At 30.1% G+C, this 18,919-nt stretch overlaps 1 protein-coding gene across 3 annotated transcripts in view; it reads right to left on the bottom strand.

The window, feature by feature from the left end:
• LOC142319351 (uncharacterized) overlaps positions 1 to 18,919 on the bottom strand; it is a 725,216-nt gene that overhangs the window by 29,739 nt on the left and 676,558 nt on the right. For all 3 annotated transcript variants that reach the window (XM_075356557.1, XM_075356565.1, XM_075356555.1), the window contains 6 exons: positions 12,549 to 12,724; positions 11,484 to 11,683; positions 8,952 to 9,045; positions 4,838 to 4,952; positions 4,082 to 4,286; positions 1,056 to 1,186 (listed from right to left, as the gene is read on the bottom strand). In XM_075356557.1, the coding sequence (XP_075212672.1) occupies positions 1,056 to 1,186; positions 4,082 to 4,286; positions 4,838 to 4,952; positions 8,952 to 9,045; positions 11,484 to 11,683; positions 12,549 to 12,724 (921 nt within the window). The remainder of the gene's footprint in view (positions 1 to 1,055; positions 1,187 to 4,081; positions 4,287 to 4,837; positions 4,953 to 8,951; positions 9,046 to 11,483; positions 11,684 to 12,548; positions 12,725 to 18,919) is intronic.

The raw sequence follows: 18,919 nt of genomic DNA, 5'->3' as shown, positions 1-18,919 counted from the left end.
AATATATTTGCTTGGTTTAAAGTAAATTAACAAAGTGACACATACGATGAGTTTGTGGGCTGGTGATAAAAGAAGTGTATGTACGGTGCTGATGGTGGTGTCAGTCGCTTAGTAATTCTCGGTCAGCGATACAACTTATTCTTTATTATTACTGTATTTCTGCTTATTATTATTATTATTATTATGAGTAATCATAGCTTGTTTACATTTTTATTTTCTATTTTGACCTATAAGTTATATTAATTTACAATACATGTTACATGTTATTCTTAAACATATTAAGTAAAGTAACATCTTTTTATAAAAAACTGAATTAATTTTTCATTTTTTTTCTGAAATTTTTTGTTATTAATTTCTTTTAAGTTTTTTATGCATGTCCATAAAACCACAAAAAATTACAGTTTGTTTTTTTATTATTTTTTGATTCACTGAATATAATTTTGAAGTCAAAAGATTATCTGGGAATGATATTTTAATTTATAAAAAATTGAGTTTTTGTGTTTTTGTTTTCATTTTTCATTAGTGGTTTTTCAGTAATTAACAACTGCAACTACAATCTTTTTTCTTATCCAGCTTCTGTTTACGTATCAGTTTTTTAAAAAGATAAACTTATTAACAAACAGGCTATCAACTTTTCATACATTTAATATAACTTTTTAAAAAATAAAACAAGATTCACTGTCCATTCCTAATTAATTATAGGGTTCCAAACCTCTTAAATACCAATTTTATCTAGCCTTTTCTAATTACCTGAGATTCTTTACAGTTAGCACTCATTATTTCACTACTTTTCCAGTCCTTTTTCAATTCTTCCCACATTAATAAATGAAAAATCTGATTAGGTTTCAAAATTAAGAAGTCTGCATTAGACGATTAGTGGGAATATTAGATAAGATTACAAGGAAGGATAGAATTTAGAATAAGAAGAAAAATATAAATTAAATTATAGTAAACTGTTAAACATTCCATCTATTTTCTAACTTTTAAATGAAAAGAATAATTAATTTAATTATAAACACAACCAGTCATTGAAACAAAAAATAAGTTTTATATACCTAGAACAATGATGGTAAACAGGTACTGGAAATGTACCAGCTGGGGGTGTCCTCTGAAGGGTGTCTCGTAGACTTCTTGGAGTATCATAATATTCTTCAGATGATGAATTAAGTGACAAACGATTGTCATCCTATACAAAGCCAACAATAGTTAACACAGCATCAAAGCAATCTGTTATTGGTTGCAAAACTAGTATAAATCCCACACTGATTCTGATGGCACAATCATTTTAAAAAATGATTCTGACAGCACAATCATTTTAAAAAATGATTCTGACAGCACAATCATTTTAAAAAATGATTCTGACGGCACAATCATTTTAAAAAAATATGAAATTTAGGTGAAATTAATCTGTATTTAGTTCAAACATGTACTATCTTCCTATCATTTATTATCCTAATAAACAGGGTTCTTTTTCTGACTAATACTTTTTTATTTTCACAATTCGAAAAACAACAGTTCTGAGGTAAATAAAAAAAAAGGGATATTGTTTTCTATGCAACAGTTTTTTGTTTAGTAGAATCATATTAACAACTGAAAATTAAATCAAAAATTTGTATAATTATAATATAATAATAATTCTTTTTTTTGTTTCTGTCAGTACATTATTATTTTTTTAATAAAATAGTCTCACTGTTATCAAAGCCAAATTCAATCAACTCTCTTTGTTAATTGACCAATATTTATTCTACGGTTCACAATCATTAATGCTAAAAATAATAAGTAAACTGCAATATGAATTAATTTGATCAACTATTAAATTATTTATGTTTAAAAAGTTAAACATACAACATAATATATTACACACGTATTGAATGTAATGAAATTTAAACTCTAAATATTAGTAAATGCCGGAAAACGGCTATCAGATTATTTCAACAATTATCTGGATGAAATAGAAAATCTTGTTAGTAAAGAAACCAGCAATGCAAAGAAGTAAAATGATTAAAAGGAATTATAGAAAAAACCGAGTATTACATGCAGATGACAAGAATAAATGGATTTGTAGCAAAGGGCTATCAGAAAATAATATTATGAACAATGATGTAATTATTGAATCTATCTTAGATGAAAATCAGAATAATCAGAAAGAAAAAGATGAAGGAGAATGTGCAGGAGTGAAAGCGGAAAATAAAAACCAACAAACATGAAAAAAAAGATGTTTGACTTAGCATCATCTGATGAGGATGGGTACAGTAGCCTAACAAAACATTTATAACATCTTAAAACTTAAAACAAAGAAAGATTATATAGAAAAGTAAAACCCATTAGCAGCAAGAAAAGAAAAGAACACAATTTTTTAAACAAGAAATAAATATTAACAAAAATCTACTAAATTCAATTGAATTTGTATTAATTTGCTATTAGTGTATACTTAAGCTACTTTTAATAGTTACTGTAATATCCAAATAGAACTTTTCATACTGAATTAAAATATGAAAATAAAGTTTTTCCATTACTCAACCATTTTTTATGTTTCATAAGTAAATCTTAAAAGAATTGTAAGAATTTACATGCACGTAGGGCACTATTTAACTTACATATTTGTTATTTTACTTTTGTGTTTGGCATCTGGAACATACTTCTTTAGTGCCCAAAAATAATCTGAAAGCATTCTTGTACTCTACTGTTGCTAGTACCTGTTTTCCATGACTGAGATTTGCTGGTAGAAGTGTTCCCCATGCTCGTCAATAATGGCGCCAAGATTGTCCAGAAACAAATCCAGATATGAACCCAATAAATTACTTTTTAGTGACACATCATATGTTTGTATGATTGTGATAATTTACTCACAATGTCATGATAGTTCTGGAATGATTTTCTACAAAGTTTTGCACAGCACTAACCTCCTCCCTGACATTTCAACTTGGCATTACAGTTTTTCAATTTGTCCACCTCTAATCAATGGTCTTAAGTGGGTGCACAAAAATTCATTCCTTGATTTTAGCATCACTAATAAAAGATTTTTCTTTAAAATAATGAAGTCCGCCACCAATTTTATCTATCACCTTAACAAAGTTTTTGAAAAGGCCTAATTTTGCATGGAGTGGACGTAGAAGAATCATCTCTTTGTTAACTTGTCCCTGCTACCTCAATCACACAAAAAGCAACAAAATTTAGTGTAGCTGAGCTGCAAACCCATTAATAACCCAATAATTTTGAAATTGCAACGAACAGTACAATGGTAATTATTTTTCTAAATTTTTTCTAATAGGATTTTCATATTGTCTCTTCATATGTTTCTTTCATGTTAATTGCATAAGCTATTGGGAAAAGAAGGAAGTTGGTTGGTATTGTGCAAAAGGATAGTCTTTAAAATAGTTTTCAAAGAGTCAATGAACAGTGTTCATTCTGTATTGTTTTGTTCATGATGAAGTGCATCCATACACTTCAACACAAATATTGATTTATTACTACAGTACAAATATTGTTACAGTATATTTTAAACGACTTTCTTCAGGATATAAATCTTGAAAATCTTCCTGAAAATTATGAAAGAAACACAATTTAGTCTCAGTATGGAGAAGGTTTCAATCTTTTTAGCCTAGATCCCAAATGCTCAGCTTGTTTGTTTGACAAGTTCAAATTCCAAACAAGGTCATTTAATTCACTTGAGTTATCAGATGTTGTCACAGGGAGAGAATTCTGCTTCAAAAATAGGTTATCTTGCTCCTCAATTTGAACTTCAGTGGCTATCTGATATCCTTCTTATTCATCTTCTAAAGTTAGATGTGTTGGAGAATGGGATACAGATAAGTCTTCACCATGCATCACTGGCCTTATAACAGACAGTAAATTCAGCACTGTGTGTTTTGATTTACTACTTATTCCTTTATCTTTGTAATAAAGAAATAACAGTCTGACAAATAGCCTTGTGGTTCATGCCATACTAACAGTATGGAAAAATTGGGCACTATTTAACTATTTTTACTATTACTACTTTATTTAATTTTTTTTTTGCCAGTGTTTGTTAAATTACAACAAACAGTGTTTGTTTTATAATAAATAGATGTTAAAAACTTACCTTTAAAGTTGCAGCAATAGATCGAGGAACATCATAATTATTATAAGCATTATGTTTATGTTGACACATACATGTTGGTGGTGTAGACATTGGGGGTTTCTTACACATAACAGGTTGTGGTGGCAATGACAACTTGCTAGGCTTAGGTGGTCGTGCTGGAGGACAACAAGCACACTTTTCACTAGTAACTGGAGGAGATGTCATCCTATAGAAAACAAAAAGATTACAATTATAAATCCATAAAATATAAATACTACACTACTTTCTGATTAAAGACAACTGGTAATTAAATTTTTTGATTGAATTAAGGTTTAATTTTTAATGATAAATAAATTTAAAGTATAAATATTAATAGAAAAAATACATCAATATTTTATTAGTTAAGTGCTAAAAACTCAAAAGCAAGTCTAGAACATTTGGGATACCATCTTTTAGCAAACTTAAATACAGTTTAAACCCATTACCTGCAGTTTGAAAATCTGGAATTCCAGTTAATCTGGACTGCTTTGACCAGCTAAAAAGAGACCATAATTATAATACAAAAAATATGACAATATCATACTCAATAACACTATTAAAGTTACGTTAGAAGAACCCACCATAATTTTCAATAGCTAAATTAATATTAAAATTTCTATATAATCTAAAAATTGTCAAAGATGAAAGGTCATCGAAAAATATTTTTTTTCATTCTATTCCATTTGTCAATTTATCTCTTTTAAAATTATTAAAAAAGTAAAAAAATTAATGTTTTACCAGTTTTCAGAATTAGCAGATAGTCGAGGAGTACTGTATTCTGATGAACCACCTGATTCACAAGATGAAACAGAAACACAGCTAGGAGGTACAATAGAGCTAGCTCTGCATTCACCTGCAAACAGGAGTATTTTTATTTATGATAATTTTATCAGAAAAAGAATCAATAAAATAGCTGTGAGTATTTGCTACAGTTGTTGAAAGTAATTTGATTTAAGGTGACCTTGAACGATCTGTCCCAAGACAAATTTTACTTACCATGAGATATTAAAAAATTCTATTCAGAAATATAAATTATTATCAATAATAATAATAAAATGAAAATATTCTCTTACTCTTTGTTTTTTTATATCTAACAATAGTGCTTTCATGTGTGAAAATTTTAATAAATTAAAAATAAAATATTTTAAAAGATTAAAAATTAAAACAAATTTATTTTAATTTTTACATCCGATGAAGCAGTCCATCTGATGCACCCCACGAAAGCACTAACGTTAAATATTATAAAAATAAGTAGTTAGTGAATATTTTCTTTTTATCATTATTGATAATAATTATTATATACTCCTATGTTGCTTAATTGAAAATTCATTAGAAATATTAATACATGTAAGTACATCATTTAAGAACTTACTCCTAACTATTACTTAACTTTAAAATAAAGCATTATAACAATAAACTATAATTTACTCCAGATTATAATCTAACTTTTATAAATTATAAAATTTACAAATGATCAGAACTTTTAGGCGAGCACCTGCATGTTTCACCACACCCTTCACACACTTTAACAATGTAGTTCCCTTGCTTCTATCTAAATACCCTTTCCAACCTGCGCAAGAACTATGTATACAAAACTTAAAACTTACTGTACTTTGTAATTCTTATAAAGAAAGGATAGTGAAAACATGTTTAAGAAAAAAATTAGCTATAAGTAAACAAAAATATTTTTTATTTTTTTTAAAACGTCACTGTAGAAACTTCATAAATTCAATAGTATTGATCTTGTAATTATTCCAATCAATCTTATCAAAGGATATCAGTTGTTAAATAAAAAAAACAGTAAAACTTTCTTTCTTTCCAACTATCTGTAATTAACAAGTTGAAAAATTTTACTTTCTGAGCTTAAAAGTTTTTTCTTTCACATATCACAAATACAAAGTTTTGTTTTTTACTTTACCATCCAAAAAAAAAATTTAAAATCATTCGAACTGCCCAGTAAATGATATAACTGATCAGTAATTGGGAAGTGACTGTACATTAAAACATACACAATTTAATAGTCAAAGTAATCCACCAATGCATACATACAGTAGGACATCAATCATTAAAATTAAGTAGGGGAGATGAGCATCTAGTTAAAAGATTTATGTGGTTAATCGATGTACCTAACATTTCATAAGCGATATACATTATCAGGAAGGGTAATCAGTTATAATTTACCTAAGTTTTAAATGTAACATACATTTTTTAGTATAGCTTACTCCAGTTTTATAAGCTTTTATTTAACTTGCTTTAGTTATAATCAAATCTTGCAACTGCTATATCTTTTGATCTAACATATGAAAATCAATGAAATTTGGTACATGTATGTAACTTTGATGACAATACATTACTACGGTGTTAGAATTTGGATATGACCCACCTCCACCCCACCTCGCACTACCTAAACGCTAAATTCATGCATTTAGTTGAAAATTTTCATTTATGAAAATGATTGAAATTTGGTACACGTATGTAACTTCAATATGTAAAAATAAATATTTTTACTTTTTAGCCTTAATAAACAAACAAACGTGAACAACAATAATATTCAGATATAAATATTATTAAGAATATTTTTTTTGGATGTAAAAAGTTTATTGTTCATTAAGACCAAAAAGTAAAAAATAAAAAAAAAATTACAAAAATATATTTGATTACATATAAAAAATTATTTTTTAAAAAAGCTATTATTTAACTAATATTAATATTAACATTAATATAAAAAAAAGGAAACAAATTAGAAAAACCCTCTAAAAAGTAAAAATAAGAATTAAATCAAATTGAGAATTTTAAGCAAAAAAATATAATATATTAACAAATATAAAAATGCACTGAAAAGTATAAAATAAATTATATAAATAACCAATAAAAAATAAATAAATAAGTAAATGTAATAATCAGTAAATTTTAAAATTAAAAGTAATGAAAATATTTAGTTAAATAAAAGCGTGGCGCAGTTTTTATAACAATGTTTTCAAATAAGTATTTATAGACATTTGCTGTATTTTAAAATATATTTTTTGTTTAATGATGTTGTTTAGTATATGTATATACTTTATTTATCTGTAATAAAATAACTAAAGTTTTAATTCTTTGATGGTTCAAGTTTGCACCAAGATGACCTTTAATCGTTAATAAGATTAAAAATAAAAATTAAATTTAGAAATCTTACTCAAAGTTATTACATTTTGACGGTATCTGAAAAATTATTAATTATTATAATTGCAATCGTAATTATGAATTCATTAGATAAAAATTCATATTTAATTAAAATGAAACGTTTAGCGGAAAGAGTGCGTTCAATTTGGCTTAGATTACTAACAGAATTCGAAGATGAACTTCAACTATGTGAGAACACGTACAAAGAAAGCGAGTGGGTGCATTTTCCGAGATTGTTACTTGTAGCTAGTCAGTCTCAACTGGAGAGGTTCCAGCAGACCTTTCCGCCTCCTCGCGTTGTTATTGAAAGTGAAAATGAAGAATAATTGTTGTAAATGTTGTGTTGTTTTAAATAAATTATAAAAACTGCGCCACGCTTTTATTTAACTAAATATGTTCATTACTTTTAATTTTAAAATTTAATAATTATTACATTTATTTATTTTTTATTTATTGGTTATTTATTAGATATTATATAATTTATTTTTTACTTTTCAGTGCATTTTTATATTTGTTAATATATTATATTTTTTTGTTTAAAATTCTCAATTTGATTTAATTCTTTTTTTTTACTTTTTAGAGGGTTTTTCTAATTTGTTTCCTTTTTTTTATATTAATGTTAATATTAATATTAGTTAAATAAAAGCTTTTTTTAAAAAATTATTTTTATATGTAATCAAATATATTTTTGTAATTTTTTTTGTTTTTTTGTATTTTTTTTTAAAGAGCTTCATTTCTGGCCAATGAAAATAAAAATGATAACAGTATACTAATTAGACTTTGTAAATAATAAATTAAGATAAGATATACTGAAGAGTAAAATGTTTATGCATATTTACTTCCTTGTTCAAAGTAAAGCAAGTATTGTGATCGTGAAAAATTTTGGTTTTCAGATTACAATGGAAATATCCATTTTGACTAGTTTCAGCATGACATCTGTACATATGTATCTCGCATAACTCAAAAACAATTAGTCGTTGAAAGTTGAAATTTTGGATTTAGGACTTGTAACATTTAGTTGTGCACGTCCCCTTTTGATTGCAATCAACTGAATATCCAGAAGTGTCCAAGTGTCCAAAAAAACCCAAAATCCAAAAAAAAATTGGATTTTGGACTTTTTCTTAACTGCAGTAATAAGCCCTCAATCTGAGCCTTTCAGTGATACATCATAAGTGGTACTATTTTCATTGGTTCCAAAGTTATTGTCAAATAAAGTTTTAATTAATGAAACATTTGGATCTTACAGGAGGAAGGCAAATCAGTTCGAATCAGACTTCACCTACTTTTTTTAACTTTTTTTTTCATACATCGATTTATTAATAATTATTAACCTCTGATTGTAAAAATTTTTATGATGAATAATGATTCAATAACAAAAAATAAAAAAAACATCAGAAGTTATTAATGAAATAAAATTTTACATACTTTTCATTTTAAAAAATGTGTATATGTAATTTAATAGGTGTACAAGGACGTCATATGGTGTCCATCAGATTTGTTTTACAGTTTTAATATAAATAAAAATAAACTCCAGCAGATTATATAATAAAAAAAATAATAACTTTATAAGTACTTAACTTAAAACAAATGTATACATATTAGCCTGAAATTTTAAAATTCACTAAAGTCACTGTCAACTAAAATCTTGACATTAATAATGTTAAAAATTGTATAAATAATTTTTATTCACCTGGTGTGTTAGCGGTGGAAGATCTAGTTAATGGACCACCCAGCTTGCTAATACAACTAACACAACGACCCATTCCTCGTTCTGATTGCCAACTCTAAGAAAATACAAAAATTGTAATGTAAATATGTACTGATCAGAACTATAACTGACAAAAATATTTTTCTAAGCAATCATTTTATATGTATTTACTTAATAAAAAATAAGATATCAGATTAAAAAATGAATAACTTATAAATATGTTTCTTTAAGAAAAATCACAATTTTGAAATAAGCATGACATTAAATAGTGCAGCTATACTGTTAGTTAACGCAGCCTTATAACCTACTGCTACAAAGTCATAAAATACTCTATTATTTTGATTAAAAAATTTTCTTTTTACACATTGATTATATATATTTGTTTTTTATTACAAATATAAAAATCTCTTAAAACTTTATTACATCCTGTAAATTTAAAATAAATTTTTTATTATAATGGCATCAGCTTCATTAAACATATATATATATATATATTTTTATATACATATTTCTTCTGTGCGTGTGTATGTCACTGAACTCCACCTAAACGACTGGACTGATTTTGATGAAATTTTGTATGTGTGATTAAGCTTAGATTCGAGAATGATTTAGATTCACAATTTGATCCGATAAAAAATGTTTTTTTTAATTAATTAATTTATTTATGTGTTGTTGTTGAACTTGGGATGGGTAAGGTTCACAATTGGATCCGGTAGGCAGCGCTGCGATCGCGTTTTAGATTTTTTTTTTTTATTTTTGGCATATCAGTCAGAACCGGTAGTTGGTGGTGCGATCGGATTCTAGGAAATTTTTTTATTTTGTTGCTTTTCCGCATATCAGTTACTTGCGTCGTACCTTAATGTTGTTATTACATTAAAATTCATAATTTAACGGTCTACTCTGTTTAGAGAGTAGTTTGAATTAAATCCGATAGGTAGTGCTGTTCTGACAATTGGATTTTTTTTTCTGACTTTTATAAAGTGAAAGGTTAAATTTTATGAAGTTCTGTAATGTTTTGTAAGTTTTTTAATGTTAGTATTAATTGTAATGATTTTGCAGCCACAACCCTTTTCGTTAAAAAATTATTTTCCACCGAATACTGTGATTAAAGAGTGGTGTGAATTAAATCTGATAGGTAGTGCTGTTGTTTTGCCATTTGGTTTTATTTACCTTCTGACTTGTGAAAAAGTGAAAGGTTTAATTTTGTGAAGTTCCTAATGTTCATTGTTTTTAAGGTTTTATGAAACTTAATTGTGTTCATTTAATTTGTATGTGTACTCAAATCTAGCAATAGCGAAGCATTGCCGAGTCTGCTAGAATTGCACGCTTATTGAGAATATTATTTATTTAAATAACGCTTTAAAGTGTAATTAGAAAATACACATTGTGCAAATTTGTAAGATGCAGTATTGACGTGAGTATTTTACATGATTTTTCATGAATTTTAATGATGTATACACCTGCATTCAACAACAATCAACTTAACCTACAAATTTAAATTGTCAGTTCTCATTTGATTCTATGCAAATTATGAAGTATTGAACGGCTCTTTGAAAATAAAAATGTCAGTTTGTAAAATAAATTATAACATTTATAAAATTAAAATATAATTTACGTATAATAATTATAGTTTAATGTATATTTAAAAAATTGAAGTTATAATTTTTGTAGCTGATTAATTTTATAAAAAATGTTCTAAAATTGTTTTTAATTTACAATTATCTAAAATTTGGTAAAATAGATGTTAAAATAAAGAATGAGAAAAATGATAAAAATTTCGACTAAAATTTTAACAACGTTGCTTTTTTTACAGTGCTCTAATTTTTTATTAATTGATTAATTAAGCTATCACATGGTTATGAAACTTCAAAATTATTAAATTAAAAAAAAATGCAGGAGGTACTTTTTTAAAATGATCTTAAGTGAAAATTAGAAGTAACGTGGAGAAAATTTAGGCAAACACCACCGCAGCTACAGCTTTATTTAGAAGCAAAGTAGTCAATCGGATTTCGATGGAAAATGAACAGTCTCTTTATTAATTTTAATAAATGGTTATTTATATTTATTTATTTTATAAATATAAGTTAACCAAACTTAACCTATGCTCGTTAACCTTGACTAATTAATACCGTAATTTTTTGTACTAATATATTAATATTATCATTAATATTGTCAATATATTAATATTAATATTTTCACACTAATATATTAATGAAATTTCGTCCACATTCCTGCTAATTTTAACTTAAATAAGTTACTTATATTTATGTGTTGTGCATTTATTACAGAACAATGCCACGTCAGGACAACGTCTGTCAGGTCCGCTAGTATATATACATATATATAATAATGTGTATATTTAATGTAAGAAATGATTTAAAAAAATAAATGCTATGACTAGTCTTAAAAAATCAAATTACAAAAAAAAGAATCAACCTGGTTACAGCCTTTAAAAAAATGTTAAATAATGAAAATATTAACAGATGAAAGAAAAGTAAAAAACCCAGTATGTACCTGACTCTGAGTGTCTGTGTATTCCATAGATGATGAATCACCAAAATCACAAGTATTATCAGTGTGTGTCTCAGAAGAAGGCCACGGCACAGATTCAGATGGTGTTGTCCAAACAGAAGGAAAAGGAGAACAGGCACAGCTATCTTGAACAGATTCTGAACGAGCATGTCGTGTAGAATGACGTGGACTACTTTCCATAACTGAAAATATTAAATAAAAATATCTGTCAAGTAAATATAATTCTACAAAAACGTTAATACTAAATTTACTGTTACTTAAAAGAAAAATATTTCAAAAATTTTTTCTAACTAGTTTTTTAAAACAAAAACAAAATTATTCTGAAATAACTTATAATAAATATCTAAATATCAATTGAAGTAATTTTTAACTTCCAATGACAAAAATTAAAATTTTCACAACTGAACTATAATTAACTACTCACTCTATAAATGAATATTATATTTTTAAAATATACAAAATGTGTTAAAAAATCAAAGTTTCATAACAGAGGGCTGATCAGTCCATGCAGTGACAAGTCAGTCACATGTTCTGATAAGTGGGCTAGTGACAAGTTTCACAAACACAACACTACTTGTTGCATCATTCTACCGTTGTCATTCATTGAACTATTACAGCTGATGTAAACACATGTAATAATCTCTTTAACTTTTAAAGATTTTTAATGACATGTAAATGAGAGATCTTGAAAAACGGCATGATTGTCTTAAATTTTGGTTTATTGTATATAATAATAATAATAATAATAATAATAATAATAATAACTAATTAGGTACATGCAACTTATAAAATTTAAAATGGATTATAATTTTACATTTTCCTCCTCTTTCTACTTTTCTATAACACTGAAAATTTCACAGAAAGTTAACACCTCACTAAGTATCAACTACGATAAAAGTGAACTAATATATTTATAAAAGATGTAGACATGTTTAAATGTCAGTCTACTTCAAGCAAAAAAAACTTTATTGAAAAGACTAAGTTTATAAATTTAATTAAGTCCTTTTTAGCAAAAACTACGAGAAAACATAAAGTTAATTAATATACCTGACATGTTTCTTGCAACAGGTCTTCTTCGTGTCATTAGTTTCCCTTCAGCAGCAAGTTCAAGGGTACGTGAAATCTCCTCACTCTGATCAGTGGCCAGAACATAAACTCCCTCTCCTTTACCACAACGTGAACCTCCTTCAAAGCAAAACCTCTTTTCAACCGCACCATACCGTCTATTGAAAAAGAAAAGTAAGTAAAGAATTTGTCATTAATTTTACATTTATATTTTTTTATAATACGAGAAACAGATTTAAAATAATTATGGATTGAGAAAATATTGATTTTATAAAAGTAAATGAACATTCATGAATAACTCTTTTCACAATATCAGTCACACTGACCAAGATTGGATTTAAAGATAACTTCAAAAAATTTCAAAATAAGGGTTAGATAACTCAAGATTTCTGTAATCAGATAATGATTCTTTTCTTGTTCATATTTTGTAATATTTTACTTACTTTTTCAACTGATGTATTAAAATAACCATGATGTTGCTTACTGTTGTAAAAGTGTATACATATGCCTAAAGTAAAATAACAATAAATGGAAAAATGTCATATTAAATAAAATATTTTACGAAGACTAAATTAAGTTATTTGTTTACAAAAACAAACATGAAAGTCAGAGAATGACATAAAAATAATCTCTTACCAAGAAGGAGGCACCATTTCTCCATCATACTTTTTTGTAATTATACTTTCTTGACACTGTGTGGTCATAGTTTCAATAAGGGGAAAAGCCAATACCTGAGAGTTTCATTGATGTCCAAATAGAAACACAAATGAGGTATGATCAAAAAAGATCTACTTTTTTTTTGCAGTAATCAGATGTAACGTGGGAGATGGACCATTGTGAAATGTGACTAACTCATATTGGCTGCACATGAATCACTGTATTACTGCCATTGCAGTTTCTCACTGCTTAGCAATTGTGAAAGTAAAACATGTGAGTAGTGCTCTTTCTGTTTCTGTTAATGGTGAACATCTGTTAAAAGTGATGAACACTCTGGCAGACCTTCCATCAGAAAAATTCCTGAAAAAATTGAACAAGTTCGATAAATTTGATGAATAACAATTAGAGAGGTTGAAGATAAAGTAGAAATTTTATTAGGCTCAGTGCAATTAATTTTAATTGCAGATCTTGGGATGCAGTGCATAGCAGAAAAATTTATCCCAATATTTCTCTCATGAACAAAAGGGAAACTGACTGAAGTTGCACAAAACGTGCTGGAATGTGCCAATAGTAATCCTAATTTAATGGGGAAAAAAAAAATGGTAATGAAACATGGGTCCATGGCTATGATTCTGAGACAAAGGCAGTCATCCCATTGGAAAAACACTGGAATAAAGTTCTCAGTGTCAAAAGAAAGTCAGGCAGTCATGAAACAATGTTAAGGTCATGTTGACTGTCTTTTTCGATTATTAAGACATACTTCAGCACAAGTATGCTTCTTAAGGAGTACGCTTCTCAAGGACAAACTATCAATAAAGAGTACTAGATAACAGTTCTTCATTAGATAAGAGATGCTGTTACATGCTGTGATAAAATTTATCACAACTACGTTCCAGCCCATGCATCAAAACTTATCCAGAGATTCTTGGAAAAACAGAATTTAACAACTTCAGCAAGCTCCTTACTCAAATTTTGGCTCTTAGCTAAAACTTAAAATACTGCTTAAAGTAAAGAGATTTGAAGATAGAAAGGATATCAAAAGATTTGTGACAACAGAACTTATGGTGCTCACAAAAAGTGACTTTTTGAAAAATTTTTCCAACAATGGAAAATATTGCTGGGACAAATGTGTTACATTAGAAGGCACCACTCCTACTTTGAAGTGTGCAAGTCACTTAACTAAATAGGTTAAATATTTTTGTTGTTATGAGCCAAGGTCGGATACTTTTTGATCACACCTCATATATAAAAATAAATTTAATGCAGAAATAAACTTTTGATCATAATTTACAGATAATATATAATTTATATTTGTATGGATTAGCCATACAGCCATAACACTAATGATAAAATATTATTTATTTTCCTCTGTTAAATATTATATTTTCTGTAATATCATCCTAATTTTTTATAAAGTACAAATTAATCCTCATTATGTAGTAGAATCCTGATTATCCGCCTTCAAATAACCGTTTTATTGAAAATGAAATTTTCAATGATGTTCAATTTTCTATGAATTTCATAATAAAAACCATTTCATTGATATTTCATTTCACATGATTTTGTCTTGAGCAGTCAATAACTTGTTTCAGTGTTTTATCCCTGAGTGAAAATTGTCCCAGGTGAAACTGCAGCATTACTTGCAAGTGTTGTATTTTATATTTTGTAAATTAACAATATTTAAATACTTTACTAACTTCTAGACTTCTTTAACAACTTCTAGATACATTATTAATATAGCAAATCAGGAGAGTAGTGATAATAATTTAGGTATTAAAGTATAAAATAAATGAGAAGAAGAAAATTGTGATAAAAAGTAAACCACAGCAAATTAGTAAAAAAGATATGTGAGGTGATGTCCATTTTCAAAGTATCACAAACAAAAACTACTGCTACGCATGACTAATTTCTATGATGAACACTATAAACAAAAAAAAAAAAAAATCAAATATTCTAAATTAACACAATAGTATAAATATCAGCCATTTTAACTCGCATATCATACAGAATAACATTCTTAATTTCATAAATTCTCATTACAGTAAGCATATTTGTACATTATGCATTATGCATTTATTAGTTTAAATAAATGAATCTTCATCAATACTACTGTACAAATGTAGAGTTATAGATACTGATGAGACCCATTATGCTAAGATTTTTGGGGAAGAAGTTAATTCCTTTCTTTGTAAAGATGGCAATTGAGTATACCTTAAACTTGATATAAATTTAGCAAAAATCAATGAAGACAACAAAACCAATAGTTTTCATCATCTTTAACATGTTCACGTTCTATATTGTTCAGAAATGCAATTTCTATGGGAATAATAAGGTCAATTTTCATTAAATTATTTACCACAAATTATTATATTCATTTTCATATATTAAGTAAAATTTAGTATTAAGTTAGAACCGAGTATAAATTTTTACAGGATTTAAATGTAAAAAAAAGAAGTAAAAACTATTGGAATTAATAATAACTGTTGCATTATGAATACGACAGTAAACTTGTTACAGCCTGATAATGTTTTGCGAGATTATTTGGAAAGTCTCAGTGAATAGAATTCTGGAAATTGAAGTATATTCTCATACACAGCCAAACAACAGCAAATGCAGTTTTCCTGCATGCTGTGGTATTAGTGGCTAATGATCATAGCAATCACTGCCACAAAAACAAAAATAAATTTAAAAAAGGTGGGGGCAGTTGTGATAAAAGATTTTTCCCCCTCTGCTTCCCAGAGCTGGATACACATTAAAGGACCACACAGCTCCAAGAAGTGCCTTTGCCTCTTAACAACTAGGGCAGGCAGCCAGCTATGCTGTTCCCAGCCACTCCACCTCCACAACCAGGTCTTGGTCTTTTGTACCTGCCTCTAACAAAGGTAACCTCAAGAGGAACCCCTGCCGGGTCTCACTCAGGGGCTCGAGATTCCCTGACCTTCATCACCTCTGCACCCCCTCGAATATTCATTTGTTGCGCTCCATTTCTAAGACTCTGTCCCACGCAGGACCCCCTGTACAATAACAGCGAGTTCACTACATCAACATATAATCTTCTTTTGGATGCCCAGGGTCCTCCAACATTAGCGAGTAGTCTAGTGAGCTTCTTCACCAGCAGTCCAGCTTTATCCCCCATCTCACACGAATGTGGGGCATGAATTTCCTACTACAGTCCAACCAGACACCCAAATACTTGGTAGTGTCCCGTGGTTGGACCACTTAACACTCTATGCATATTGTAATGGGTTTCAGCACTTGTTGCCCTGTCATACTGATATATGTCATCTTTTCCTGCGATAACTCCAGACCTCTGTCTCGCATCCACTCTCCAACAGTAGCTAGTGCAGTATTAGCTGCCTCAGCAACTGCTTCCTCTGTCCTTGCTACCACAACCAGGGCAAGGTCATCTGCATAAGCAATTAGTCATACCATCCAGATAACGCAGCTTCAAAACCCCATCATACACCATGTTCCACAGCAGGGGACCCAGGACTGACCCCTGGGATACTCCGTATATGGAACGAAACCACAGCTCTGAACTTCCAAGTTTATAGTTGAGGTTCCTTTCATCTAAGTAGCTTTGGACCATTCTTCTCATGTACCCATCTATGCTCCACTCCTCCAGCGTCTGGAAAATTGACTCACAGCTGAGGGAGTTAAAGGCTCCTTACATCTAGGAGGACCACTACTGGTATCTTCCTGGTCCTCCAGGTGCTGTCTGCTGCATTATCCACCATCCGTACGACCTCCTTGACCATGCTGATCATGGACCTCCCTGCTCTGAAACCATATTGCACTTCATGAAGTCCTCCTCTGGCCAGTATCACCTCTGTTAGTTGGCTCTCAATCATCCTCTCGAGTAATTTACAGATGTTGTTAATTACACACAATGGCCTGAACAGAGACCCTCCCACTGAATTAGTCTTCTTTATCAAAATGAGCCTCGCTCGCTTCCATTGCTATTATATATTGGAATGTGTCCTTGTCTCAGTACAGCATTTATCATCCTGAGGGTCTCTACTGGTGCCTCATCTACCAAAATGTGTACAATTTCTACCAGGAACCCATTCGAGCTCGGGCTCTTAGGTAACTTCATTCTCCTGCCCACCTGGATGAGCTCTTCAGTACGGAATGGTGGGATATCCTCCACCTCATCTCCTCTCTGGGGGGTTCCTCCCAGTCTGGAAACAGCATCCTTACTGTCCTGACTTGCACCTCAGTTAATGCCGGCAAAGTTTGACAAAGTTTCCCAACCACTAGTTGATATCCATGATCCCAAGGATCGTTATCGATATCAAGGCATAACTCCTTCCAAGATTTCCTCTTCGCCTGTTTAATTGCTGCTTTCAAGGCAGCACGAGACACCGTATACTATGAGCAGGCATGTTCCACCAGTGCAGGATCACTTCTTCGATTAGCCCTTTGGTTAGTCCTCTTCTTGGCCCATGCTTGTTTGTACAGCCACCCTATCTCCTCACACCACCAGTACATGTGCTGCCTTCAAAGCCTGCTATAGGTGACTCCAGTTACTCTACATTCATCTTGCACAATGTTCACAAATACTTCTGGCATTACCCTCTTCGCTAATCTTTGACATATTCCCTGCGCAAACTTCATACATCCCTTCTTAGTAGTGGCCAGTTTCATCAGTGACTCTATTCTCTGTTGGGTCTCCAAGTCATACCAAATCATTAGATGATCCAACAGGCTCTCCTCCTGCAGGACCTCCCAATTACAGTAATCGCCGATGTTTTCTTCGTTGGTAAATGCCAAGTCAAGCACCGAATGCGACTCCCTCGATACAAATGTGTCAACTTCTCTGTTAAAATATATCAGCCCCAAAGCGCTCACCCATTCATTTAAGTATCATCCTCATAGTGTAGTAACACAACCAACAAGATCAGGAGACTTAACATTGGAGTCTCCTACTACTAGAACCCTTCTACCTCTGTTTCTGTTTACTTTATGGCTAAGGTCTTCGAAAAAATCAACAAAGTCTTCAATGTTTGTATTGGGGAAGTAGTAACAACTATACACCACCATCTCGCCCAGGTCAGCCCATACACATCCTCGTCCTGCATCATTTGCTACTACTGGTGTTCTATTCACTGGGAATCCTATCGCCGCCTTGGCCATGAGGTCCACCAGCCATCGAGGCTTCACCACCACCGCCGCATTTGATTCAGTTATAAGTATTATGTCAATGTTCTCTCTCTATGCAACTTCATAACAGAGGTCCATAGCCCACCAGATCTTGCTTGGATTTAATTGCAGATATCTCATTTTGTCATGCATCTGCCAGCACAGTGGCCCTCCACGCCACAAAATGAACAGGCTGCTGGGTCATCACACTGTGCCCTCTTATGTCTTGCTTTCCCACAGTTGGAACAAAGGTTACTACAATCGGTACCCTACAATTTGATGCCATGGTGGCCCATTCCCCAACACCTGTAGCACCTATCAGCTGTCTCTCGCACATAAGTGCGACAGTGCACCCATCCGATGCATATTCGACTCTCAGTAAGTCTAATCACTGCACAGTGACTAGTAACAACTATGGCATTCCTCATTTCTCCAAAGGCAGGATGTAATGATGTCACTCTAAATTCCTCCTCACCACCAAGCACCTGAACTACTGCATGTTCGATTTCCTGTTCAGTTGTTTCCCTCTCAATGTCTTTAATATGTACTATGGC

Source organism: Lycorma delicatula, chromosome 1 (genome assembly GCF_047948215.1).
Source record: "Lycorma delicatula isolate Av1 chromosome 1, ASM4794821v1, whole genome shotgun sequence".
In the NCBI taxonomy this organism is placed as follows: Eukaryota; Metazoa; Arthropoda; class Insecta; order Hemiptera; family Fulgoridae; genus Lycorma; species Lycorma delicatula.
Note: the sequence above shows the minus strand (reverse complement) of the source record. Positions and strands in the feature narration are given on the sequence as shown.